The sequence below is a fragment of the Saccopteryx bilineata genome, chromosome 4 (genome assembly GCF_036850765.1).
Source record: "Saccopteryx bilineata isolate mSacBil1 chromosome 4, mSacBil1_pri_phased_curated, whole genome shotgun sequence".
NCBI classification, from domain to species: domain Eukaryota; kingdom Metazoa; phylum Chordata; class Mammalia; order Chiroptera; family Emballonuridae; genus Saccopteryx; species Saccopteryx bilineata.
The window spans coordinates 288,660,456-288,688,448 of NC_089493.1; the positions used below are offsets into that span (position 1 = coordinate 288,660,456).

At 53.9% G+C, this 27,993-nt stretch overlaps 2 protein-coding genes across 11 annotated transcripts in view; one reads left to right on the top strand and one right to left on the bottom strand.

Moving 5' to 3' along the window:
- Nucleotides 1–27,993, top strand: part of IFT140 (intraflagellar transport 140) — a 109,929-nt gene that overhangs the window by 59,689 nt on the left and 22,247 nt on the right. The gene's annotated exons all lie outside the window — the stretch shown is intronic.
- Nucleotides 1,004–27,935, bottom strand: TMEM204 (transmembrane protein 204). Its single transcript, XM_066275329.1, has 3 exons — nt 25,529–27,935; nt 18,536–18,691; nt 1,004–1,762 (listed from the first exon to the last, which is right to left on the bottom strand). The coding sequence occupies exons 1-3, from the start codon at nt 25,806–25,808 to the stop codon at nt 1,518–1,520; spliced, it is 681 nt and encodes a 226-aa protein (XP_066131426.1). The 5' UTR covers nt 25,809–27,935; the 3' UTR covers nt 1,004–1,517.

Sequence of the window (27,993 nt, forward strand, 5' to 3'; positions counted from 1 at the left end):
ATTAAAATTATACATCTTAAATATTCCATTATTTTTTTAAAACACATTTATTTTTAGCATATTATTTGGGGGGAAACCCATTGTAGGAAAGAAGCTCAAAGGGAGGAAGCTCAAACCTAAATGTTCCCTTGAGCATCCTGGTTGTGGGACAGGAATCTGACTGTTTCTACACTGACTGCTGACTTTATTATAGATGATCAGAATACAATGCTTTTAAATCATTCTCAATTGCTGTATGTTTTTAAAGCACCAGCTCCAATCCACCATTTGTTCTGACTCCTGGGGCGATAGAGGCTTTGAATTCCAGACTGGTCATCTCACTTTTCTGGAAGTTTAAAAGCAACAGAGCTAAAAGTTTCGTGGGGGTGAGCCTAGTGATAGGGTCTTACCCTGGCTCTGCATGGCACCTGCCAGCACCCAGTATCAGTTTCCTGGGCCGGAGATTGGCAACAGTGATTCCACTTCCAGGTCACATGAGCTCAAGCAGCGCAGCTATTAGAGGACTGTCCTTATAGGTCGTCAGGCAGTCCTGGTCCCAGGTCCTTGGGACAGGTTTTAAATGTTCTCTCTTCAGCCTGGGAGTTATGTCCTATTCACCTCTCACAGGGTTAGGAGCTAGATGGTTTGGAATCCGTGTAGCATTGTGAAGGCATAGCCCACTGAGCATTTGGCTAAAGACAGGCTAAATATTTTATAGGGGAAAAAAGTGACCCTATCTCTGAATTTCTTCAAACAAATAGACTCTTCCCCTCTTACTCTGCTAATTGTGGACCTGCCACTATGGCCACAGTGTGCAGAGTCTGTAGGAACATGTGCTTCTGAGGCTCAGCTGACTAGAAACATGAATAAGGGCAGGAGTACCCCAAAGTTACAGTCCCACCAGATCCTTAAAAATGTCTCAACCCTTCTGTTACTGCTAGCCCCCAAAAATCACAAAAAATAGACCAAATGCTTTATACCACATGGCAGTGTCGGTAGATGCAACACACATTTTAGACAGTGGTAAGAGGTTTGCATTTTATTTTAACTTAGAAAAACAATCAGGCACAAACAGACATTACTAACTCCATCCTGTCCTAAAGCTGTAACCATCTGATTATAAATTCTGAGCCACTCGAGGAAGATCACAGCCATTTCCAGAAAACCTCCCGGATGTTCTGCTTTCCCAAAGAGAAGGTGGCCTCTGGTGCCCCTCTCAGCAGACACAGAATAAATTAACCCCAGACCAGGGTGCTGAGCAAGGCAGCTGCCCCTCCTCACGCGCATCTCAGGTGCTGGTCTCCTCCTTGCGACGTGTGAGTGTGAAGCCAGGTTGTGAGTGTGTCAGGAGGCTTGCACAGATGATATATAGTCATATAATATATTTATATAAACATAGTAAACATACCTGTGTATCGTACATATGCATATATAAGAAACCATACGAATCGACCGCCTCCACGCAGGCAGTCCTTTGGTTTCTGAACTGTCCCGTGACCGTGGATAAAGTTCCAAGCAGGACCCCGTCCTGGCAACCCTCAGCATGGTGACTCCACATAGTCATTGTCTAGCCCACGTCTAAACCGAGCAGTCAGGGAGCGACTGATGACGATCACTCGGGGCGCCATGCAGTCCTCTCTCCTGTGAAGAATGTTCCAGATGAGCATGGCAGCTGCCAGGGTGGCCAGGAGGCAGGCGCCGATGTTCAGGTAGCAAGACCAGGACAGACTGGTGTAGGGGCCGATTCTGTAGAACGTCACCAGCCCAATGACCAGGACAAAACCTGTAAATGAAAAACAAGTACAGGGGTCCTCGGGTTACAACACAGTTCCGTTCCTACAACAGTGATGTACCTGAATTTTGGTGTAAGTCGAAATATACCCTACCCTACATCACTTAACTGTCCTAACATAGTTGTAAAATCATAATCTAAAACATAAAAACACAACTAAGCCACAGAAAAAGGAAAAGGACATAAATATACTGTACTGCAGTGGTCCCCAACCTTTTTTGGGCCACGGACCGGTTTAATGTCAGAAAATATTTTCACGGACCAGCCTTTAGGGTGGGACGGATAAATGTATCACGTGACTGAGACAAGTGTCAAGAGTGAGTCTTAGACAGATGTAACAGAGGGAATCTGGTAATTTTTTAAAAATAAAACATCGTTCAGACTTAAATATAAATAAAATGGAAATAATATAAGTATTCTCTGCAGACCGGTACCAAATGGCCCACGGACCGGTACCAGTCCGTGGCCCAGGGATTGGGGACCACTGCTGTACTGTACACTGTATTGTAGTAACAGAAAAAAAAAAAGAGTGTAAAAAGAATTACGACGTTAATGGCGTAAGTCGAAATGCGTCTCAATTTTTTAAAGTGTTTATGGGAACAAGTGTCATAAATTCAAAATATCATATGTCAAGACTGTCATAACCCACAGACCCCTGTATTGAGAAAGCCATACTCAGGGCCAGGAAAAGGCCTGCAGACCCCCAGCCTGGAGCCAAAACAGAACAACAGCTTTGCTTCTTCCCGCCCTTCCATGCCCCTGGGTTGGTGATGAGCCTGATTCACAGAGCCTGCGTTTCGGTGCTAAGCTGCTCTGGGTTAGGCCCCTGTGGGTTTATGTGGCCTTTGAGCCTGGGAGCTGAGGGGTGAGAGGGTGCCGTGTGTGTCCACTAAATCCTGACACCGGGTAATTTCTAGGGGCTTAGAAGAAAGCAGTCTGGTCCAGGCCCTGGCCAGGTAGTTCAGTTGGTTTAGAGTGTCATCCTGATATGCCAAGGTTGTGGGTTTAATTCCCAGTCAGCGCCCACACAAGAATCAACCAATGAATGCATAAGTAAATGGAAGAACAATCGATGTCTTTCTCTCTTTCCCCTTCCTCCCTCTCTAAAAGCAATAAATTAAAAAAAAAAAAAAAATTTTTTTTTAAAGCAGTCTGATCCCATGTGCTCTTCCTGGGATCCTTGAGGTATCAGGCTGCATGCTTGGTGGACGCCCCATGAGGGTGACACTGACATGGCCTTCCCTCACCCCAGACAAACCCAGAGGGACTTTGTATGCTGTCCTTTCTGACTTTTATTAATACTTAATTTGATCAAAGTGAAAGCAAACATAGGAATTTTCTAAATCTGGTTTAGAAACAACCCAGACTGATGTTAACTTATCCCAAATTCCTGTTTTTAAGGGTTTTCCTATTCTTAGCGTTGCTTCTAAAGGAAATAGAGATTTTCTTTCAAAACGCAAGTTGAGCCAGAGCCTGCACACTTAGGGAGGGGGCAGAAACCAGGACTGGAGATGTGTCTGGGACGGCCACACATTTTGGTTTCTCCTTTCACTTCTACATTATTATAATTATTATTATTATTAATTTTAGAGAGGGGAGAGAGAGAGAGAGAGAGAGAGAGAGAGAGAGAAGGGGGAGGAGCAGGAAACATCAACTCGTATATGTGCCTTGACCAGGCAAGCCCAGGGTTTCAAACCAACAATGTCAGCACTCCAGGTCGATGCTTTATCCGCTGTGCCACCATGGGCCAGGCTCCTCTCACTTCTAAATGAATGCTTCTAGTTCTAGAATTACCCTCTTGCCCCATGCCCCCCTCCCCCCTGCTTATTTTCCCGCCGTACCCTCCTTTCTCTCTCCAAACTCTGACAGCGGAGGAGGAGAGGGGCCATGCCAGGACTGTGGCCAGTCCTCCGCGGATGGCGCTCCTCCAGGCTTGTTCACATTAGTTCATAGCTAATAGCACAGCGTCATTATTGCAATGGTTATATCCTTAAGGAGCTCCAAAGACTTGACTGTCTTCGTTTTTACAATAAGAAGGCCAGGCTTAGCACCCAGGATCCAGTGCCTAGGATAGCAGGGCACTGATGTGTAAGAGAGGTCAGGGAGGGAGGAGAGGTCAGCACTCTTCTGCACTGGGAGAGGCTGGTCCTCGTGGCCCTGCCCGTCCTTGTCCCCTAAGATTGTCACACTGCTCAGCTGGGAGGGGCTGGCTGAGGCGGAGGAAACTGGAGGGAGGCTGGGGGGCTGCGCAGAGCCATTGCCGCTGGGGAGAGAGGAAAGCAGGCAGAAGCAGAACCTGGGCGGCCCGGGGAGCCCCACCTTCTCCACCGGCACCACAGCCTCTGGTGTGCTGACCTGAGGGGGTCCATTTCTTTTTTTTTTTTTTTTACAGAGGCAGAGATAGACAGGGACAGACAGACAGGAACAGAGAGAGATGAGAAGCATCAATCATCAGTTTCTCGTTGCGCGTTGTGACTTCTTAGTTGTTCATTGATTGCTTTCTCACATGTGCCTTGACCGTGGGCCTTCAGCAGACCGAGTAACCCCTTGCTGGAGCCAGCGACCTTGGGTCCAAGCTGACGAGCTCTTTGCTCAAGCCAGATGAGCCTGCGCGCGACCTCGGAGTCTCGAACCTGGGTACTTCCGCATCCCAGTCCGACGCTCTATCCACTGCGCCACCGCCTGGTCAGGCTAGGGGGTCCATTTCTTAGAAACAGAAGTGCCTGATGAAGACGTAGGCTCTCTGTAACCCAGAAAGATCCAGATGGGACTCTGTGGTCCCTCTTTGACTTGTGTACGTTCCCTGCCCTACATTCTGGCCAATCTGCTGCTGCTGCTGCGACCTGCCCGCCTGCCCCGCATTGGGATAGCCACACATCTGTTTGCGCTGGTCCCTCCACTCCCCACGGCTTCCTCCGCTTTCCTCAGCAGACCACATCGTGCGTGGCCGGTGTGGCCCCAGAGCAGAGGGCAGCAGCGACGCCAGCTGCCGTTCCTGCTAGCTATGTTCCGAGTCGGTGCTGGGGTGGGGTGTGGGACAGGCTTGAGTTTTCTAAAAACACAGGCATCGTGGTCACATCATCACTGTACCTTCTACAAAGTATGAATGAAACATTCATACACCTCGGTCATGTCCTATCTAAACAATCGTAACAGTGACTAATCTCTATTTTGATTCTCAACATACTTTGTGGAGCTTTTTTATACATGAAAAGCTTTTGGATACTTCCTTTCTGTTAAAAATGACGAGTTCTGTCTGTCATACACAATGACAAAAAGAAACTTCTATCATTTCTCTCCCAGGGAAAGGTACATCCTCTGCTCACGATTTTATGGCACCAAGTTCTGCATTGATGGGGAAAGGGACTGTAGCCTGTTTTGTGTGTAATGAGACTGTAAATACTTCATGTGTCCTCATTTTTACTATTTCTTTGGGCTTTTCTTTGTCACCCAAGGGAGTTTGTTATGCCTGGTTTCAACAAGACTCAGAAGGATGGGGCAGGATAGGAACCTCAGAAGAGAAAGTTAGGATGCCAGCTTATGTCAGAGGTGAGAGGAGCCAGGGCCTGGCTGGAGGGGCGTACAGCAAGGCTGGCGGGAGCCCCCAGGGTGGGCAGGATAAATAAAGACTAACTTGGTCAGGAGGAGTTTAGCCAAAGAGCAGAAGCTGGTTTGCATTAGTCACCCACCCTGAGGCAGGATACAGACACTTACCTTCTGCTATGGTTGAAACCTGTTTTCTCCCTTCTTTTATTTTTATTTTTTTGAGAGAGGCAAGGAGAGATAGACAGGAGCATGGAGCTACTCCTGTATGTGTCCTGTCTGGGGAATCAAACTGGCAACCCCTGCACTCCGGGACAACGCTCCTTTTTTTCTTTTTTGAGAGAGAGACAGGAAGGGAGAGAGAGATGAGAAGCATTAGCTCATAGCTGCAGCACTTTAGTTCATTTATTGTTTCTTATATGTACATGCTGTGACTGGGGGGTGGGTCTCAAGCTGAGCCAGTGACCCCTTGTTCAAACCAGCAACCTTTGGGCTCAAGCAAGTGACCATGGGGTCATGTCGATGATCCCACACTCAAGCTGGCGGCCCCTTGCTCAAGCTGGTGACCCCACACTCAAACTGGTGAGCCTGCGCTCAAGCCAACGATCTCAGGGTTTCGAACCTAGGACTTCAGCATCCCAGGCTGATAGCCTATCCACTGTGCCACCACTCCAGGCTTTTCTCCCTTTTTAAACTAAGTTTCCTTTTGTGTGTGTTATAAGAACATTTTAAAATCTATTATGTGGGCCCTGGCCGGTTGGCTCAGTGGTAGAGCATCGGCCTGGCGTGCAGAAGTCCCGGGTTCGATTCCCGGCCAGGGCACACAGGAGAAGCGCCCATCTGCTTCTCTATCCCTCCCCCTCTCCTTCCTCTCTGTCTCTCTCTTCCCCTCCCGCAGCCGAGGCTCCATTGGAGCAAAGATGGCCCGGGCGCTGGGGATGGCTCCTTGGCCTCTGCCCCAGGCGCTGGAGTGGCTCTGGTCGCAACAGAGCGACTCCCCGGAGGGGCAGAGCATCGCCCCCTGGTGGGCGTGCCGGGTGGATCCCCGTCGGGCACATGCGGGAGTCTGTCTGACTGTCTCTCCCCGTTTCTGGCTTCAGAAAAAAAAACAAAAAACTAAAATCTATTATGTGGCTTCAGCTCCAATTCTACAGCATCATTCACCAAAATAGAACAGTGTGAAAGAACTGGTCCTCCCTGTGGCCTCCAGGGCAACCCCCTTCCACAGCTCAGGTTTCTGCCTTGAGGTTGGCTTATACCACTGAAAGACAGAGGACTGCCTGGACTGTAGGGGCACAGTGGGTAAAGCATCTACCTGGAATGCTAAGGTCTCTGGTCCAAATCCCCAGGTTTGCCTGTTCCAGGCACATACGAAAACCAATCAGCGAGCAACTAAAGTGAAACAACTGTGTGTTGATACTTCTCACCTTCTCACTCCATCCCCTGCTCCTCTCTGTAAAATCAGTAAATAGAATCTTTATTTTTCTTCTTTTTCCAAGTGAGAAGGGAGATAGACAGATTCCCAAATAAATACTCCCCAACTGGGTCCACCTGGTGACCCCTGTTTGGGGCTAATGCTATGCCCATCTGGGACCATGCTTGCAACCAAGCTATTTTTAGCACCTGAGGCAGAGGCTTCACAGAGCTATCCTCAGTGCCTGGGGCTGATGCAGTCTAATCAATTGAGCTGTGGCTGTGGGAGGGGAAGGGAGAGAGAACGAGAAAGGGAAGGAGGTGGTGTGGGGAAGCAGATGGTCACTTCTCCTATGTGCCCCGACCAGGAATCGAACCTGGGACGTTCACACCCCAGGCCAACACTCTACCACTGAACCAACTGGCCAGGGCCAGGGCCAAAAAATAAAATCTTCAAAATTAATTAAATAAATACAGAGGACCTTGAATTTTGTAGCAAGAGAAACTTGTGAATCATGAGAACTAGATTGAAAGAAGTAACCCTAAAAAGGAAAGGACTAAAATGCACCCACTCACCAGACTGGCAGAATTAGAAAGAGAGGAAACACCAAGTGTTGGCACAGGCTTGAGGCAGAGTGGAGCCTCCCTCACTGAGGAGGAACTCAGGACAGCACAGGGTTGCTCTAGGCTCCACAGTCCCACTCCCAGGGTTACACCTGAGCGAAACACCTGCTCACAGGAAATACGACCAGGCCCCCAGTCAGCAGTGTCTGAAACGCGTGTCCACAGGAGACGGTGTTCTGTGGGCAGCCAGCAGCAGTAAAGCGGCAGGTGCCAGGGTGAGCCGCAGGAACAGTGGTGCCCAAGAGGAAGTCACAGGGCGTAGCTCTGTCACATGTGTTCCTCTGTGTGTGGTTCACACAGGCTCAGCTGTCAGGCTGCTTTTTAGGAAAACTTGGAGAGGGAATAAAAGTATAAAAATCAGGGAGTGGCCAACACACAAGTATAGGACAGTGGTTACCTCCAGGGGAAGAGAGGGCACAACAGGAAGGGCACCCCGGGGCTTCTCAGTCACCTCATGACTTCAGCATGACACACATGTTTTGTTGAGTCCTTTGCATACATATTTCACAAAATGTAAAATATTTAGAATATTTTAGAACTGCAACTAATTTTAGATTCTTCAATTAGCAAGCACTTCCTGAAATCTGTCATGACACTGGCCATCGGCCTCTACTTTTCATCTTTTCATGGCTCTGCCAGTCAGTTCTGTAGTGGATTTTTTTTCTTCTTTTCTAAGATAGATAGGGGAGACAGACTCCTGCATGCACCCCGATGGAGATCCACCCAGCAGCCACCATCAGGGGCCACGCTTGCATGCAACCGAGCTATTTTCACTGCCTGACACAGAGGCTCCATGGAGCCATCCTCAGCACTCAGGGCCAGTGCGCTCAAACCAATCAGAAGGGAAGAGAGAGAGAGAAGGGGAGAGGGAGGGGTGGAGAAGCAGATGGTTACTTCTGTGTGCCCTGACCGGCAATCAAAACCTGGGACATCTGCATGCTGGGCTGATGCTCTACCACTGAACCAACTTTCCAGGGCCACGGATTTTTAAAATTTTTTATTTATTCATTTAAGTGACAGTGGAAGGAAGGGAGAAACAGGAACATCGATCTGTTCCTCTGTGTGCCCTGACCTGGGATCGAACCAGCAACCTCTGCACTTTGGGACAACGCTGTAACCAACCGACCTAGCTGACCAGGGCTGTAGCGGATATTAATGCGTCTGACATGCTGCACCGCCAGCTGTGTAAGACACACATCATGTGCCCCATGCCCCTCACACACAACATACCCTGGGGCATTTGTTGCCCTAGGACGCACCTCAGCCTGGCCCCGCCTGCCTCCGAGCTCCTCTCTCTCTCGTGGCTTCCCTATCTGTCACTTGGGCCTCTCTGTGCCTCTGAGATGCCAAGTGCCGCCCTCTCCAGGACTCGCCTGGTGCTGCTGTCCCTGTGCTCCGTCAGCTCTGAGGAGGGCTGCTTTCGGTCCTCCCGACCCTGACCCCCAGCACTCTCCAGCTATCACCCCTGCAGCTGGCGTGTGGCCCAACCATTGACCTTGGCTTCTCAGAGAGTCGCCCAGTTTGAGACAAATCAAAATAGATCCAGGAATGCAGAGTAGACTTGTGTGGCCACTAGGAAAGGAGACGTGATGAATAACAGCCTACACAGGTCCTCTGAGCTTCTTTTTTAGTTTTTATACTATATATTTTTTTTTTTTTTTTCATTTTTCTGAAGCTGGAAACAGGGAGAGACAGTCAGACAGACTCCCGCATGCGCCCGACCGGGATCCACCCGGCACGCCCACCAGGGGCGGTGCTCTGCCCCCCAGGGGGCGATGCTCTGCCCATCCTGGGCGTCGCCATGTTGCGACCAGAGCCACTCTAGCGCCTGAGGCAGAGGCCACAGAGCCATGCCCAGCGCCCGGGCCATCTCTGCTCCAATGGAGCCTTGGCTGCGGGAGGGGAAGAGAGAGACAGAGAGGAAAGCGCGGCGGAGGGGTGGAGAAGCAAATGGGCGCTTCTCCTGTGTGCCCTGGCCGGGAATCGAACCCGGGTCCTCCGCACGCTAGGCCTAGTTTTTATACTATATTACCGTAAGGAAATAATTAAAATTGTAACCTACTTTGCCATCTTGGCCAGAAGCTCTTCTAAGAGGGACAGGACTCCATTAGCCATGACTGAGTAGATGTCACTCAGCATGGAGCTAGGGCTGCTCATCTGGCACCTTGTATTAGTTAATATGAAGTATGTTCGGCCTGACCAGGCGGTGGTGCAGTGGATGGAGCCTCGGATTGGGACGCAGAGGACCCAGGTTTGAAACCCCGAGGTCGCCAGCTTGAGTGCAGGCTCATCTGGCTTGAGCAAAAAGCTCACCAGCTTAAGCCCAAGGTCGCTGGCTTGAGCAAGAAGTTACCCTGTCTGCTGTAGCCTCCCCCCCATCAAGGTATATATGAGGAAGCAATCAATGAACAACTAAGTGGCCGCAACAAAGAACTGATGCTGCCTGACCAGGTGGTGGCACAGTGGATAGAGCATCAGACTGGGATACAGAGGACCCAGGTTCGAGACCCTGAGGCCGCCAGCTTGAGCGCGGGCTCATCTGGTTTGAGCAAAATTCCACCAGCTTGAACCCAAGGTCGCTGACTCCAGCAAGGGGTTACTCGGTCTGCTGAAGGCCCATGGTCAAGGTACATATGAGAAAGCAATCAATGAACAACTACGGTGTTGCAACGCGCAATGAAAAACTAATGATTGATGCTTCTCATCTCTCTGTTCCTGTCTGTCTGTCCCTGTCTATCCCTCTCTCTGACACACTCTCTGTCTCTGTAAAAAAATAATAATAATAATAATAATAATTTAAAAAATAAATTAAAAAAAAGAATTGATGCTTCTCATCTCTCTCCCTTCCTGTCTGTCCCTATCTGTCTCTCTTTCTCTGTCTCTCTCTGTCCCTGTCACACAAAAAACAAAACAAAAACATGCAGTATATTCAGCAAACCAATGAGATTCCACTCAAGCATGCTGGGGGTGGGGGCAGGGGTTGCTAAGGCTTGATTTATTTGTCTTTGGGGAACTGGCATTTTTCTTCTGGGCATAAAGATAAAATTAATCACTACAGTGTGGTCTGCCACATAAGAGAAGCATTTAGGACACATGGTATGGGAGTGAGGAGACGGCGCTCTCTGCCAGAGAGAAGGATGGCAGCTGGGCAAGCCCTCCCAGAGAGCAGCGTTAGGCTAGGCCTGTGGCACCAGGAGACCAGCGTGGAGAGAGAGCTCTCAGAACGCCAAGCAGTGAAAATATTATGTCATGGAACATTCTACAGACTGTGTGGGTAGAGCATCCACTGGCCCCAATCCCTGGGCAGTGCCAGGCACTCTCCCGGGGCTGAGTGGCAAGACCAGGACGCTGTCTTGTGTCCACATTCATATGTTCCAGTATCTTAGGGCTACTCAACTGTAGTCACTTCTTAAGAGCACTGTCGTAGGTTTTTGAAAATAGAGTAACTGCCTATGATTTTATAACTACTGGAATCTGTTTATTACTTCCTCCCTATGTTTAGCCTACAAGGTACACAAACTAGGTTTCAGAGTGTCTGTTTTTTCCATTACAAGATGAAAGAACATTTAGGGGGTAGATAATTGAGTCAAGAAGTATGAATTCACATATACATAGACACCCTAGGCATAGCTACCTCATCCCCAAAACACAAGCAGGGAAGCGATAAAGAGGGCGGGTCAGGACCAACACAGAGCCTGACAGAGGCTTTTACAGAGTGAAAATGAATGAGCATGCGCCGTCCTGTTTCATTTGTCTTGAAAACTGTTGAAAATCCAACAGGAGCAGCCCTAGGGTGTTTCCGCACAGGTGCGAGGGCTCACTTGGTAGCCGGCGCAATTCAGAGGCTGCACCTTAATCCACCCCACCCCACCCCACCCCCCATGCGAGGAGAAGTAAAAAGGAAAAGTCTAGTTCCATACCCTCGTATGGGAAAAGGTTAACAAAATTTGCATTTACGTGACTTATTCTATGTAAAGATCAGTGTTGGCTTTCACTTTTAGTTCAAGATATAGGCAGAGACGGGTTTTCCTTCCCTAACATTAAAAAAATACAATGAGCAAAACCGTCTCCTGCCCAAGGAAGATGCAGAGAACCACCTGACAGTGGGCACAGGCACTGTGCTGGGGGAGAGCCTGGGCCACATGGTGGCTGTCGTGCAGGGCTGGTGCAGGGACACTTGCCCTCTGCCTTGTCCAGGCACGGCTGTTAGAGAGCATCTGCCGGCTCCAGTGGTTGATAATCGTCCAGCCCTGCCCTGGGCCAGCAGGGGCTGTAGACACTGAACAGACACAGGAAGCGTGGGATCTTTTATGGGTACCACGTGTCAGCGGTAAGGAGCCACAAAGACATGGGAAGGCAGGGGCCATGCGGGCCCACTGCCTCACTGTGGCCTCTAGCCTCGGCCCTAACACTGGTCGTTCACCACCATGGGCAGACATTCTTCTGAAATCAAACTAGCCTCTTACTTTCATAGCGTTCTCTGGCTGAGGGGACAGGAGTGGTGTTGAGCTAGGTATGGGGCTACACTAGCCTCAGCCTCAGATTTTCCAATTCTGTCCCAGCCTGGTGGGGGGACCCCTCCCTCCTCAGAGTTGTCCCTGGAAGACTTTTCTCCCAAGATATTTCAGTGACGTTAATGTTTGTCCAGAAACAAATCTAAGCGGAGAGTTTTAGCAAACACGTCACATTCTGCACATGGAGGTGGTTCCATCCTCATGAATTTATGTTTCCAAAGCCAGCAGCCCCTTCCTGTAAGCCGGCCTCCCAGTGGGCAGTGTGATTCACAGCGCAGCCTGCACAGCGCCCTTTCCTTTCCCTTCCTTCCTGCCTGCTTCCTAGGGTGTCAGTGTCTGTCATGGGGCCTTCCTTTCGAATGACTGTCAGCACACGCAGGTGGCATAAGTGGAAACCGTGAGGCTGGCCCCGGGCTCTTCACCCAGCACACCTGCCTCAGCCTGCGCAGCAGCCGACTGGCAGAGCAGGCACTGGCGACTTAGAGCCAGTGTGACAGCTTCTAGAGAGAGTATTTACGGAGCAAACTAATGGGTCCGCTCAAGGCACAGCTGTGTTTGGGATCCTCCAACAGTGCGAGCAGAAAAACAATGGTGATGCAGTGTTTCTCCCAGAGAGAGGGATTCTGGAAAAAGAAAAGGCTAAAGGTGCTATGAGGGATATGATCACATACTCCGTGGGAGCCAGCACTCCGAAGTGTGGCCTGACGTACCAGCACTCCACGGAGAAAATGGAGAAGGAAGAAGGGAGAGGGTGGTTGGGATGTTGGCTGAGGCCTGGAATGTCAGAAAAGAAAATTACCCAGACAACGCAATGTACCGGTTTACTGTAAAAAACCAAAAACCTGAATAGTCCTAGGAGAAGGTCCGTGAGTCTAAGAAAACAGCAGAATCCACCAGCTCCTGAGATGTCAAAACTGCTCTTTGAGGACTGATAAAATCGAGATTCTCCGGCAGGGAGTAGGTGCCCTTTGTGCTTCTGTACGTTTTGCCGTCATAAGAAAAACTCTTTAACGATTTCCAGAAATGGAAAAGGGAAGCCAGCAGACATGAAGCCACACGAGGCTGTAAAGCAACTTGTGACCAGGTTCCACAGTCAGCTCCCCCTTAGTCATGGTGCGTGAGCTTGAGAGGCGAGAGAGGGAGGGCACCCCAGAGCCGGTGCCAGAGGCGGTCACGTGCGCACTGGTGACCATCAGCTCCCGAGCCTGCGTGCAGGGAAAAAGGCAGTTTGCAGGTGGCCCTGGGCTCTCTGAAGTGCCAGGCTTTGGGAATTAGGTACAGGTGGCTGGAGTCAGACAAGTGCAGGTTCCCTTCTTTGGAAGAAAAGCAGGAGGACCCGGCCCCTGGGCAGCTCCATAAAGCAGCTGAGGAATTGTGGGAGAATGTTCCAGGGAGAGCCCAAGTTATGAAGGCCGTTCAAAATGAAACATAGAATAGCCAACTTCTGCAAAAATAGTTGTACATTTATACTTTTTTTTTCTTTTTTTTTTCTGAAGCTGGAAACGGGGAGAGATAGTCAGACAGGCTCCCACATGCGCCCGACCGGGATCCAGCCGGCACGCCCACCAGGGGCGATGCTCTGCCGCGACCAGAGCCACTCTAGCGCCTGGGGCAGAGGCCAAGGAGCCATCCCCAGTGCCCGGGCCATCTTTGCTCCAATGGAGCCTTGGCTGCGGGAGGGAAAGAGAGAGACAGAAAGGAAGGAGGGAGGGTGGAGAAGCAAATGGGCGCTTCTCCTATGTGCCCTGGCCGGGAATCAAACCCGGGTCCCCCGCACACCAGGCCGACGCTCTACCGCTGAGCCAACCGGCCAGGGCCTGTACATTTATACTTTAACTGCCCCATTTCATTGTGGCTATTGTACTTTGAGGAAAACTTGGAGTCCGGGGCCACCCACATTATTGATGAGGAGGCTAGACTAAGACTTCTGCAGAAATGGAGGGTGAGCGTTACTTATGATGAGAGTTGATAAATCATAAACTAGGACAAATAACAAATATTAGAACAAGAAATCCAGGGATGCCTGAGAGCGAGAACCACATGCTTCAGGAGTAACTCACTGTGATAGGTATGCAGCTAGCAGACCTGTAGCCTCTGTTCAGAGGGAGGCAGACCACCTGGGCTAAAAGCCCCACGTTGGGACATTGTGAAGGGGACTATTTTTTATCATAATGTCCCTGGGTCATGGGTGTCGCCTGGGACACCATTTCTAGGGTCCTTGTTGCAGTGCTAGGGAATCTTTTTACTTCTATACCAGCATTTTCCAAAAAGGATTGGAGGTGGCATATATACAGACCTTAACAAGCAGTGTGGCAAGAGAGGGAGGCGTAGGGGAGGGAGCAGATGAGAAGCCTGGTCTCAGGTCCCCCATCACATGACCCCATCCTGTTTTCAGGTGAGATATTGGCTCCCAAGATGCGGGGGAGGGCCTGTAAGCCCATGGCTTCAGTAGTGGGGTGCATAGGTCGTCAGCCCCAGGGAGGGCACCAGCAGGCACTAAGAGGGGACAGTGAGCCATGAGGGACACCAGCTGTGTTGCTGGCCTGATTGAACATGTGCGGCCATAGGGCTCTCAGGCTGGACTCCAACAGATAGTGCACTGCCCAGAGGCTTAGTGAGGGCCAAGGAGTTTCCCTTCAAAGACTTAAGTACAGAGCTAGATCATCCATCCCACCTAAATATGTCAGCCTTGGACCACATGTCATGGTCAGTCCTGCATGGCCAACAGTGAGGGCCCAGGGGCCTCTGGGAGCACCTGGCGGGCTGCAGGAAGGTCACACTTAGGAAATTTTAGAGGCCCCTCCCCCAGCATTCTGCCCAGGGTAGTTTGCCCATGGAATGAGCCAGAGGAGCACCTGGCGGGGCTCTGGCAGTCACAGTGAGCTCGGGGAGCCCCAAGTCCTGAGAAGGAGCACGGACGTTATGTCTATGGACCGGTGAACACTTCAGTGTGCTGTTGCCCAGCAGGACTAGGGAAGTCAGGATGATGGTAGCAGTGAGCCGGAGGGCACCTGCAGGCCGCGGTATCTTTTCCTGCTGTCCAGAGAGCACAGGGATGAAGGGGCTTACCCAGAGCCGGCAGCCTGCTCCAGAGCCCACTCCACCCAGACACCCGTGGGAAGGCTCAGCTGCTCTCGGGAAACCTGAGGTGCCCACCGAGCTGCACTGCCTGCAGCGTGCACCTGGCTTTCTCCCCTGCTCCAGGTGTCTGCCACGAGTCCTTGGCACCTGCAGTTACCAGAGGCTGGGAAAGACCTTTCACCTCTCATAGGTGGCGTCCTCTGACCTCCATCACCCCCCACCCACCCATTCGGCGCCGCTTTCCCTGCCCTGACTGAGCCTTTCTGCGCACATCAGTGGGAGCAGACATGCAGTAACGGAGGAGGAGGACGCAGGAGAGGCGAGGATGAAGCAAAGGTCTGTGGAGGGAGGCAGATCGAAGCTCATGAGCGTGTGAGGCCGTGGGGAGGGAATGTTTATGCGAGGCAAGGCCCAGGCACTGTCGCTGCTGCCTCCAGGGCTGGGGCGCCAGCAGCCCCCACACAGAAAGTTGTCATTACAGACCCTCCTTGAACCTCTGCCGCATCATATCCTAAGGGGCATGTGGCTGTGGCCTGGCTGCTCTGAGCCTCCAGACAGGCCTGAGCACTCTGGCACTGGGTTCCCGACAGGTCAAGGGAAAGGCCTTAAGAGGCCTCAGAGGAGGAAAAAGAGAGGAAAGCCTAATGGCTGGTGTCTGCTGTGTACCAGTCACAATAGAAATAACCAATAAGGGGGGGGGGATACAGTGGCCGAGGGGACAGTGCAGAGCCACTCCGTGGTGACCGCCCCCGTCTCATCAGCCGCTGGGACCGCCTGCCTGCCAAGGGCCTGTCACATACCCCGCAGCGCACAGACGAATTTGGGCGCCTCAGGCCTGAGTCTTCAGCTGGCAGAGTGCTTTCACCACAGGGAAAAGGCAGGGTTTTCCAAGTGTGTTCAGCTTTAATTTACCTTTAAGGTAAATTAAAATTCCACTTGAAAAATTCTGCAAATTGGGAACTTTCATATAGCGGCCTGATCACAATAGAGCAAACCAGGTGAGATGGTCGATGTTTCACAAGTCTTTGACCTCTGAAAATGGCCGCTTCCTAGGGTGCCCCAATGTCATGGTGACAGGGCCCTTTGGAGCCACAGCTCTGAGGAGCACAGACTGTCCTTCTCCAGACCTGGGCCAGGCGTCGTGTACGTGTAGATTGTGCCAGAAATGGCTGAGGAATGAATGGGCAAGTGAGCAGATGCCGCCGTGCCAGGGCGCCCTCCCGTCAGCAGGCCACTGTCCCTGCCGGCTCCAGCTCTCCCCAGCCCCGGCCAACACCACATGCCTTTCCTTTCCTCCTTCTCTCCCCCTGCCCACCCTCCGGCCCAGGCTTGAGGGACTCAAGGTTGGCTTGCGTAACAGGTACTAGCAGGCATTTCCCCCTCCTGGGACAGGATATCCTGGCGCCCTTCAGTCTCTCCCGCACTGTTTAAAACAGACCGGAGCACAGGAAAAAACCGAACTCTAAAATTAGCAGCATGATAGAAGAAAGGCACATAGCTGCGTTCTGTACTGTTTGTCAATGAAACAAATCTAAACAGGGCCAAATGCATTTCCTTTTTGGGCAAAACAGACCTGTTGGGAGTAATGATCAGCCACCAAGGGGAGAGGCGACCTGTGAAGGCGAGAGGAACCAGCCGAAGGGCTGTGGCTGCCCCTCGGTGCTTCTGGCTTTTTCCATCGGCCTCTGCCTGTCTGTTTTTTCAATAAAGCCTGGTCCAGCCTTTCCAGAGGTGGTGCTGGCTTGGAACTACTCAGGAGACGGGCACAGTACGCCCTGCACCCCCCTTGCCAGGACCAGCCCCCAAATGTCCTGTAGCCGCCCACCCCCTGCCAGAGTGGCTGCGAGACAGCTTGACTTTCTTTAATGGGGCTTACCGCCCTTTTGAGTATTTTTTTAATGTTATTGTAAACAACACTATCTTGTTCTAAAATAAGAGTTTGCAGGAAATAGGATGTCAGTTTCACACCAAACCCACCATATTTCTCCTAATAATTCTGTTTCAAAGGAATTTCTTAAGAAATGTAATGACTAATTTGATCATCCTGCTAGGAGTTATTTTCAGATCAGGAAATGTTACTTTCATTTCCTCAATGCAACTAAAATATCTGTTTTTAATCTAGCTTTTCCAATCACCTTTTGAAATCTTCCATTTCCTTCTTGAAGGGATGGAATTTCAGATAACCCCACATGATGCAGACAGGTTGGCTCACTGAGGCGAAGAAACCAGTTCTTTTTAATGGTTCTAAGGTTAGCAAAGGGCAAATGAGTACTTTTCCTGATTCACTTGGGTTTTTACCCAGTCGTGGAGGAGGCGAGGAGGCGTGGAGGCGGAAGCGTTAGAGACCCCATCCCGCCTGCCTCGTTAATTCTCAGAATCAGTCCAGTGGGGGGCACCGTCACCCGTGCTTTACAGTTGGGTAAACTGAGGTATGAATTGGGTCACATGAATAATAAGTGATGGAGCCACGATGCATCCTGTCCCCTTCACAGCAAACCCTGCGCTCCGCTCTGGTCGGCCCTCAGTTACCCCTGCTGCGTCTGGCCCAGGCCATGGGGAAGTGACCGGCCCAATACCACACCTCCACCCATTCACCGGGCACAAGAGGGCCTTCTTGAGTCCCACCCAGGCACTTTCCAACGCGCAACACCTGCCGGTCTGTCAGCCTCGTTCTGGAAATTATTTCTCCAGAAAGATAAGGACTGGGATCCATTATTCCTGGAATGAGTCGCGTCAGACTTCCTGCTGTTTCTTCTAGTGGGTTTGTTGGAACCGTACCTTTAACCCTGGGACATGCTGCCATTCTCCACAGAACACGTCAGCTACTAGTGCCCCCATACCCTGGCCACTTCACTACACTCGGTCCCCATGGGACCGACTCTTCCCCAGCAGATAGTGGAAAACCTGAACTTCCCCAGGTTTTCACGATTGTTAACCCTGAGCCAGCAAAAAGGAGCAGAGACCCAGGGAACCTGGCGGAGCAGCCCCCACGGTGCCTCCATGGCCACCATGGAGCCTCCCTGAGCAGTTCCACTTGTCATTTACCATGATAGCAGCCTCTCGCCCTTTCAGGACTACAAGGTGTGCGCATGCCCAGCCTCGTCTCACCCTCCAGTTACCCCCAGAGGCCGTGGTGGCTCATCCCTGACGGCTGCCCCACCTCGCCAGGCACTGGTTCAGTGGCCCGTGCCCCCCTGCCCAGGCAGGCTGCTTCACCACTGCTCTGGGCCGCTCTGCCCTCTCAGGATGGTGTGGATCCTGGCCCCCCGTCACACGGGCTGCAGGGGGACGGAGAAAATACCAGATGCCGAAGGCTTTGGAAGATGGAGCTTGTCACCCCTGTGCCAGCAGCTTGTCTCACAATGGAAAAGGGAAGGGGCCACAGCCTCAGAGATACAAAGCCGTTGGTGCTCGAGTCCTTGGCACTCCCCACCGCCGTGCATGTTTCTGTTGTTCTGCCCATGGCAGTGGGGGCAGGGAGGTGACCCAGGGTCACTGTGACACGAGAGGACCACAGTGGGCCTTCCAGCCCCAGCAGAAGCTGAGGGCGCTGCCACTCTCTTTGCCCCTCTGGGGCCTGGGTACTTACTCGCCAGCTGGAACGCAGCGGCCATGGCCTCCTCCCAGCACTGGGAATCAGGTGACATCAGGGGCAGGCCCGTCAACCCAAGGATGAAAGTGAGCTGGCCTGCAGCGAGGGCCACCGTGGCAACCAGGTTGCAGGCACGCATCATGTCAAATTGCACTGCAAGGGGCCAAGAGGGAAGGAAGGCAGGTGGTTAGCGCAGGGGTGGGGCTATTTCTCTCTTCCTGGGGATCACCCCTCTATTTGTGCTGACACTCTCAGTGATCTGCCCTCACCCCATAACCCCAGTTCTATGTGCTCTGCCCCGTCTCCCTGCTCCTTTCACCTGGTCCAGGAGTGGGGCGTAAGGGACATATCCACAGGGCAGAGGGAAGACAGCAACACTGTGGGTTGACTACAAAGGCAAGGGCAGGAACAGCAGGTCCTTTCCCCGTGGCCCTTCTAGACTAATATTAAAGTGGCCTGCCACAGAGCCAAGTGAGGACTGAGCCTCCTGGGCCCCGTCCCACCCAAGGCCGGGCTGCAGTGCTGTCTGTAGTCACTCTCTGGGCCCCGTCCCACCCAGCGCCGGGCTGCAGTGCTGTCTGTGGTCACTCTCTGGGCCCCGTCCCACCCAGCGCCGGGCTGCAGTGCTGTCTGTGGTCACCCTGGGCCCCGTCCCACCCAGCGCCGGGCTGCAGTGCTGTCTGTGGTCACTCTGGGCCCCGTCCCACCCAGCGCCGGGCTGCAGTGCTGTCTGTGGTCACTCTGGGCCCCGTCCCACCCAGCGCCGGGCTGCAATGCTGTCTGTGGTCACTCTCTGGGCCCCGTCCCACCCAGCGCCGGGCTGCAGTGCTGTCTGGGGTCACTCTGGGCCCCGTCCCACCCAGCGCCGGGCTGCAGTGCTGTCTGGGGTCACCCTGGGCCCCGTCCCACCCAGCGCCGGGCTGCAGTGCTGTCTGTGGTCACCCTGGGCCCCGTCCCACCCAGCCCTGGGCTGCAGTGCTGTCTGGGGTCACTCTCTGGGCCCTGTCCCACCCAGCGCTGGGCTGCAGTGCTGTCTGGGGTCACTCTGGGCCCCGTCCCACCCAGCCCTGGGCTGCAGTGCTGTCTGTGGTCACTCTCTGGGCCCCGTCCCACCCAGCGCCAGGCTGCAGTGCTGTCTGTGGTCACCCTGGGCCCCGTCCCACCCAGCGCCGGACTGCAGTGCTGTCTGGGGTCACTCTCTGGGCCCCGTCCCACCCAGCGCCGGGCTGCAGTGCTGTCTGTGGTCACTCTGGGCCCCGTCCCACCCAGCGCCGGGCTGCAGTGCTGTCTGTGGTCACTCTGGGCCCCGTCCCACCCAGCGCCGGGCTGCAGTGCTATCTGGGGTCACCCTGGGCCCCATCCCACCCAGCGCCTGGCTGCAGTGCTGTCTGGGGTCACCCTGGGCCCCGTTCCACCCAGCGCCGGGCTGCAGTGCTGTCTGTGGTCACTCTCTGGGCCCCGTCCCACCCAGCGCCGGGCTGCAGTGCTGTCTGTGGTCACCCTGGGCCCCATCCCACCCAGCGCCGGGCTGCAGTGCTGTCTGTGGTCACCCTGGGCCCTGTCCCACCCAGCGTCGGGCTGCAGTGCTGTCTGTGGTCACTCTCTGGGCCCCGTCCCACCCAGCGCCGGGCTGCAGTGCTGTCTGTGGTCACTCTGGGCCCCGTCCCACCCAGCGCCGGGCTGCAGTGCTGTCTGTGGTCACTCTGGGCCCCGTCCCACCCAGCGCCGGGCTGCAGTGCTGTCTGGGGTCACTCTGGGCCCCGTCCCACCCAGCGCCGGGCTGCAGTGCTGTCTGTGGTCACCCTGGGCCCCGTCCCACCCAGCGTCGGGCTCAGTGCTGTCTGTGGTCACTCTGGGCCCTGTCCCACCCAGCGCCGGGCTGCAGTGCTGTCTGGGGTCACTCTCTAAGCCTGGAACGTTCATATTTAATGCTGTGGAACCTGAGTCAAATGGAAGTGTTGTGCCACTTCCCGCCGCAGAGGGCACGCTCCTCCTGCCCATTGTGTCTCAACTGCTTCCTTCTTGCCAGCTATCTGTCATTCAGAGCCTGAAGGATCTTGCCTTTCCCTAACCCCAGGCCTCCTCCCGGGGCCTGCTCCAGCCGGGGGCAGGCGGCCCCACTGGCTCGGAGGCCAGTGTGGATACGGCGGGACAGGAGCAGAGGCCCTGGCTACTGGGAGGTTAGAGCAGCTTCTAGGAGAGCCCAGCACCCAGGGCCAGCAATGAGCGAGAGAGAGAGGGCACGTGCCACTAGCTGCACAGCAGTCACCACCAGTCGAACACGCTCACTTTCCTGAGTCGAGCTTGACTGTGTAGATCAGGGATCCGGAACCTTTTTGGCTGAAAGAGCCATGAACACCACACATTTTAAAATGTAACTCCGTGAGAGCCATACAACGACCCGTGTACGTTAGGCATTATCCAATTAAAATTTGGTGTTGTCCGGAGGATAGCTGTGATTGGCTGCAGCCACCCGCAACCATGAACATGAGCGGTAGGAAATGAATGGATTGTGATACATGAGAATGTTTTATATTTTTAACATTATTATTCTTTTTATTAGATTTGTCTTCGAGCCAGATGCAGCCATCAAAAGAGCCACATCTGGCTCGTAAGCCATAGGTTCCCGACCCCTGGTGTAGACCAAGCTGAGTGCTATGGGTTCTGCTCTTGCCATGGCTTTTCTCAAAGGCATGGCTCCCTTACCAGGTGGGCTGTACCTCCCCACAGTTGACCTCACGATAGGTAGTCTTCAGAGTAACTACAGAAACAACCGCCATCACCACCAACCCTGGCACTCCTCTTGGACCCTTTACAGCGCCTGAAGGCAGGAGGCAGGCATTGGGCGAAGTTGGGGAGCCCCAGTGGGGCAGACAGGGCAGGGCCTGGTGCGGCAGTGGGTCCAGAGTGCCGGGGAGGACGGAGCAGGTGCTGGCGGCCCAGAGGAGGACAGCAGCGCCCGCTGGGTCTGTGATTTCCTCACTTACCCGAAGGCTGAGGCCATCAGCTTGAGCTAAGCAAGGGTTTAGGCCAGGGGTCCCCAAACTTTTTACACAGGGGGCCAGTTCACTGTCCCTCAGACCGTTGGAGGGCCAGACTATAAAAAAAACTATGAACAAATCCCTATGCACACTGCACATATCTTATTTTAAAGTAAAAAAACAAAATGAGAACAAATACAATATTTAAGATAAAGAACAAGTAAATTTAAATCAACAAACTGACCAGTATTTCAATGAGAACTATGCTCCTCTCACCGACCACCAATGAAAGAGGTGCCCCTTCCGGAAGTGCAGTGGGGGCCGGATAAATGGCCTCAGGGGGCCGCATGCGGCCCGCGAGCCGTAGTTTGGGGACCCCTGGTTTAGGCCAATCTGCTGGAACCTTCCTGACTGCCCGGGCAGCGTTCATGGGACACCTGGAGGTGCAGCCGGCGGCTGGGTGGCCCCCTGTCAGGATGGTGTGCGCCCAGCAGTTCCTGCCCACTTGGCTTAGGAAAACCAGCTGACGTCCCGGGGAGGCTGCTGCTCACACTGCCCCTCCTTTCTTCTTTACACTTGATTTTCTTTGCAATTACTTTTACCATTTATCTGACTGTGCAGAGGTTCTGCTTCTCTAAAAGACGATAGAATTTAGGAGGTGAAAGCGACCTCAGAGACAAGGGTGTTGAACATGACGGAGGTTAATAGCCAGGCCCAGAGAAGGCCGTCCGGTTTCCCAAGCTCAGCCTTACAGGCGAGGGAAGACCTGAATGAAACGCTGGCTGAGGAGGGGTGTGGCCTCCAGTGGGCACGGGCACTGGCGGACAGCTGCAGGGAGCACATGTTGGCTCAGTCAGGCCACATGATTGAGGCTCCCGAGAGCCAGGAGCAGAGCACCGGGGACCCTGGCCGGTCCCTTCCCATGTGGGGCCTGCTGCCCTGCCCACCTGGTCATCTTTCTTGGCCCAGCTCCATCCTTCCTGGCAGCTCTGAGGACACCGTCTTGTGTTATACCCCTGGCGATAGCTCCATGTGGCACCCGCAAGCCGCCACACGGGCCTCTGCCCCAGTCCCCACGGGTCCGTGATGGTGAAGATGTCTAGAGGGTGTAAGGATGAGACGGTGACTGCTCAGACTCGCCACTCTGCCTGAGAAGAAGACTCCTCTCTGAGCCACACTGTCTTCGCCGGCCACTCAGAAGGGGGCCTGTTCTGGCTGGCATCCACCATGCCTGGGCATTTTACAGGTTCTAACACCACCTGTGTGCATAGCCTGGGCAGCAGTGCCTGGACGTTAAGGAGCCCAGTGAGAACGTGGCACAGATCTCATTGGACCTGGCAGCACGTGGCACACGGTTTGTCCACCTGCCTTTCTGGTGCGATCCAGCCCCCCACCGAGGGCTGGAGAGCATTGAGTCGCCTATGGGGGGGGGCAAGTGTTGGGCTCCAAGCCATCTACCCAACATTGAATTATGTTTATTCATGATGCATCTCGCTTCAGAAAAAGAACATTAGGTGCCTGACAAAAGTGTGAAAAATGGAGATGAACAGTGACATCGAAAATAAGGACCAGAGTAAGACCAACCCTGGAGTTAGGCTGTGAGGTCTCTTTGGGAGCCAAGGGGGGACCTCAAGTCCCCCCAAGACCCCCTCCAAACCTCACAGGAAGAAAAGAGCCACCTGATCAGTAATAGAAGTCAGGATTACTGCACCCTGCCCAGCGAGCATCCTCAAGGACAGGCCCCAGTGTGATGTGGGAACAGCTGGAAGACCTGGACGGGCCCCTGTGCCCCTGACCCTGAAAGCTCAGGACACCCAGCAGCACAGAAGACCCTGACCAAAGTTAAGTATGGCTCCTCACGATGTCTGCCACAGGGCATTGCCAGGACCTCTGGCCCAGAGCCGTCAGGAGCCTGTCTGCTGTCCCTAAGCTGCTGCCCTGGCTGCCTGTAGCAGTGTCTGGAACAGCCTGGCTTTCTCGGGAAAACAGGACCAGTGCTGTGTGATGAGGGGCATGCCGTACCCCCTTGGTGCCCCCGGCTGTCAGCCTGCAACCCAGACCCCACTGCCCCATCTCAGATGAGACAGTCTGACAGTTGGGCAGCGTGGTAGGGTGGCGGGTGTGTACACAGAGGCAAAGGGTGTGTAAAGGACTCCCTGCTCCTTCCTCCCACGCTCTGTGCCTAGCTAGTTCATGGGCAAAGCATGGCTGGTGTTTTTTATGACAGTTAACAAGACTGGGTACTGGTTTGATTTAAGGTAGTGGCAGGAAGCCCCAGCTCCGGACCACCAGGGCCAGGATGGCGACTTCCTGCTCTGTCTTCATGTCACATGGACCTGGTGTGAACTTGGCTCACTTTCCTCAGTTCAGTCTCACTCAAGACATTTCCCTTGTTCTGGACAAATATTTGATGCTCAGAAATTCATTAAGGGTAGCTGCCACATACGCTATGCTCGTGGCAAGAGGACATTTTAAGTTGGTCAGGGAGCTTATCAGGTAGTGAGAGAGGGACACCCAACAAGGGCAGTCGAGTGAGGCTGCTCAGAACACGTGGCAGGGCGGGAAGGAGGCAAGGGACAACTCTGTGGGGGTCCCTCTGTGTCCTCCTGGCCTAAGGCATGGGGGCGGAGAGATGGAGGCACAGGGAAGACACCTGGGCAGTGTTGGGGGCTGCGACAGGAGTCCTTGAGGCCCTGGACCTCCCCCTTCTAGGCTGAGGGAGGGGACAGGTGTGGCCTTTGCGGAGCTCACACAGGAGCCGCTGCAGGGCTGCTGGCTCTCAGTGCTCCTCAGGACAATCCCTAAACTACTAGGATCGTTCTCAACCAGCAAGTCACACAGAAACCCAAGTTGATCTGCATTAGTGCAGCTTCCCATAGGCCCAGAGTCCAGAGAGCTCATAGAAAATTCTGAAATCACTAATGTACTTTGTTGTAAAGAGTGGTTTTGCTCCCTGCTTCCAAATGAGGAGGGAGGGGCAGGTAGCCACCCTGCAACAGAAGACTCCCTCAGACTCTGGTGAGGGACTCTGAGTGGACAGAGTGGGCTGCATGCCCCCAGAGACTTCAGCTGAGCCACGTGACACCTGCAGGCTCCATTTGTTTGCCTGTGAAATAGGATGACATCCCCACCCCCCAGATTCCCTCACAGGTAAAAGTTTCTAGCCCATGGCAGTTGGGGACAGTCACACACGGAGCACATCACATGTTTGTATTGCTCGAGTACTTTGGGGATACCCTCCGGCAGCATCTGGCAAAGGCCCAGCTGCATACAGCCTCGGGTGTCACGTTTCCTCAGAGACACGCTTTGTCTTCATGATGGATGATGCCCACCTGCAAGTTTGCAGTTTAAAGTGTCTGTTATGGGGAAACCTTTGCTCGTCAGCCACCAGGACTGTTTAGATGACAAGCGTCTTTATACTTAGAAACCTTACCTCTGGTATATGCAAACCTGACCCTACTTTCAGAGTCAAGTCCCTAGCATCCAGAGCAGTGACTGACCCAGTGCCAGCGTGACCGACCAGGGCCCAGCCCAAGGCAGCAGGTCCAAGGGCTGAAGGCTCTGCCCATTTGAGCCAGCCCCTGCAGCCAGTCAGCGGTCCCACCTCCAGACAGTCCTCCTGAGCCTCAAACCACCTTAACCACCCTGATGACTGTGGGATGAAGTCAGAACTCAGCCGTGTGTTCTTGAGCTTCTTTTTTATTTTTGTCATTAACAGTCTTAATTTTGGCTCATGCATCTGTTCTTTAGCTGCATAATGGCCGAGAAAAGCCCACAGCTGCATGAGACGAGCTGTCATGAAGGAGCAGAGGCAGGCTGAGCTGAGCAGGACTGATGTGCCTGAGGCTCCCCGGGAAGGATGGGGTGGGGCTTGGGGCCTGCCCAGGTTCCCCTCCAAGCAGGGCACCCCGCACCTGTCCGCACACACACAACCCGCGTCCTCTGCACGCTGTGCAGGGCTTGCGGGCCCCGCCCGCTCAAAAGGAGACAGAATAGTGAGCAGACTTACGTTTGACAGTGCCTCTGGACTCCTGGAAGCCAGCTGCCTCAGAGCCCCAGCCCAGGGCCTCGCAGTCCCTTGTGTCGGCCTGCCCAGGTCTGGTCCCGGGGCTTGGCCCTCCTCGGGCCCTGTCCGCTAGCCAGCAGGACCTCCATAGCCCCACGCTTCGCTTGCGCCCATCCTCCAGCGTCTGATACACCCAGTTGGGGGTGAAAGCTGCCGCGTTGTTGAGGATGAGAGAGACCAGGGCCACCAGCACGGCTGTGGCCACCAGTTTCTGGACAGTCATCACTGACTGCTGGTGCCAACCACTTGTGGAGAAATTCCCAGTCCTGGTCAGCTGCTGTGGCCAGGGAGAACCAAGACGCTGCTAGGGATGGCTAGAGGACATCACCGCTCATTCTTGGAAGGTTGGGAAGGCCCGTGCAGCAGGTGCAGGTGAGCCCACCTCACCGTCCTGCTTACCCTCCTTCCTGCACCTGGAGCAGGGACAGGCCTGATCTGGAGGTGACTGCGTGGCCCATCCTGGGAAGGAAGCTGGGCACCAGCAAGACCCCAGAGGCCTGAATGCGCCGTCTTCCTGGGAAGCAGACACCCAGGGAGGCTGGAAGCCTCTTCTCTCCTACGTGGAAGAACAGAGAGCAGCTGGAAAGGAGAGGCGGGCAGCAACGTGGGGTCAGTTGGGCCCCTCTCCTTCGAAAGAGCTCAGCTCAGAGCACAGCCAGTGCGGCAGCCAGGCTCTGAGCAGGGCCGCAGGGAGCAGTGTGGGTTCAGCGGCCTCTGTGCTGCATGAGCCCCTGCCTGGTGCCTCCAACACAAAACGGCTGGTCCTGGAAAGCAGAGCGCCTGCTGCAGGGAAGTCTGTGCGCGTGTGTCTGTGTGTGTGTGCGCGCGCGAGCGTGCATTTTCCCCCTGTCTCTCTGCAGAGAGGAAATGGTTGTTTTTGAGGCTGTTTTTGGTGAACTAGAGGGCGTAGCCAACTGCAACAAATAGCTGCTGGCCCAGCAGCCAGACACTAACAGGATGTGTTTCCTGATAGGAAAAGCAGGGGGGCCTCTGAAGTCCTGCTCCGTGACCCTCCTCCCTGGCTCCTCCCCATCTTCCTTTCCAAAAGGGAGGGCCGGGATGCTGGCCCAGGACAGACCCACGGTCCCACCTGTCTGCTCGGACGTGGCCAGCCTGGCACTCAGGTACGCGGAGCAGCTCCCGAGGCAGCTGCTGCCCACAGTGCTCCAGGCAGTCTCCTGTTCTGGGCCTGGGGACGGCAGCAGGAAGCTCAGGACAGGCAGGTTCTTCCCCTGCACAAGGTGCCGCCAGCCTGCGATGTGCCGGGACCTGCCCTGTCACAGGGAGACACAGTGGAAGAGGGAACTGCCGGACAGGAGGGCATTAGAGGAGGGCTGGGCATGGTGGAGTTGTCCCCTGAGACGGGCCTTCATGTCCCAGCTCGACGCACTCACTGCCTAGGTCAGGGGTCCCACTGGGAGAGCTGCCAGACCAAGGCATCGTCCTTGAGATGCAAGCTCGTGGGCGTGCCACGCAGGGCACGCATGGAGGCTCGGGAGAGTGAAGGTGGTCTCTGGCCCGGGCCGTTTGCTGCAGATGGAAATGTCATTCTGCTCAGCTGTAAGGGACTGTGCCCATCACTGTGGTGTGCTGGTATACTGCGATCAGCACCAGTAAGCTGCTGGGGGCTTGGACAGCCTTTCCTCTGCTCTGCTCAAACCCTTCTGAACCTGCAGACCCACACCGGGGAGGTTCCGTGCCACCACCTCCTGGACCCACACCCGGCATGGGGATGTTCACCCAGCTCAAAATCAGCTGTGAACGAATAGAAAGGCACATCTGTACCGTGGAACACACTCGTTTGCCTCAGACGTAAAACTCCTGGCGCTCCGGGTAGCAGCTGTATGTGCCCTTGACTTTTTGCTGTCTTCACACACTGCCTCAGGCGCAGAGACAAGCATTCTCACAAGAGAGGACGCTGGGGTTCAGGGAGGCCACAGAGATGCTGAGACCTCAACGAGGGCACATCTGGTCTGTTCTCTTCAGCCCTCCCCTTTCACCTCTCCACTTTGGAAGCTCCGGAGAGTTCCCAGCCACTGTGGATGCCCCACGGCGCGGCCAGTCACGGAAGCCCTGGCCTACAGTGCCTTCAATCCTGTTGGCATGAGGCCTGTGCGTGCCACATGCCAGATGAGGCTCCCCACACCACTGAGTCTGCGTTCCTGAAAAGCAGGGGTCTTCTGAGAAATGTCGGTCCTGGCCCTGGCCGGTTCTTCAGTTGCTTACAGTGTCCCGCCAAAACACCAAGGTTGTAGGTTCAAGCCCCAGTCAGGCCACATATGGGAAGCGACCAGTGAGTGCAGGACTAAGTGGAACAACATATCAATGCTTCCCCTCCCCGTCTCTAAAGAAAAAGAACTGTGAACCCCGAGGAACCTCAGTCTAATTCGCTAAGGAATTTGACCTAT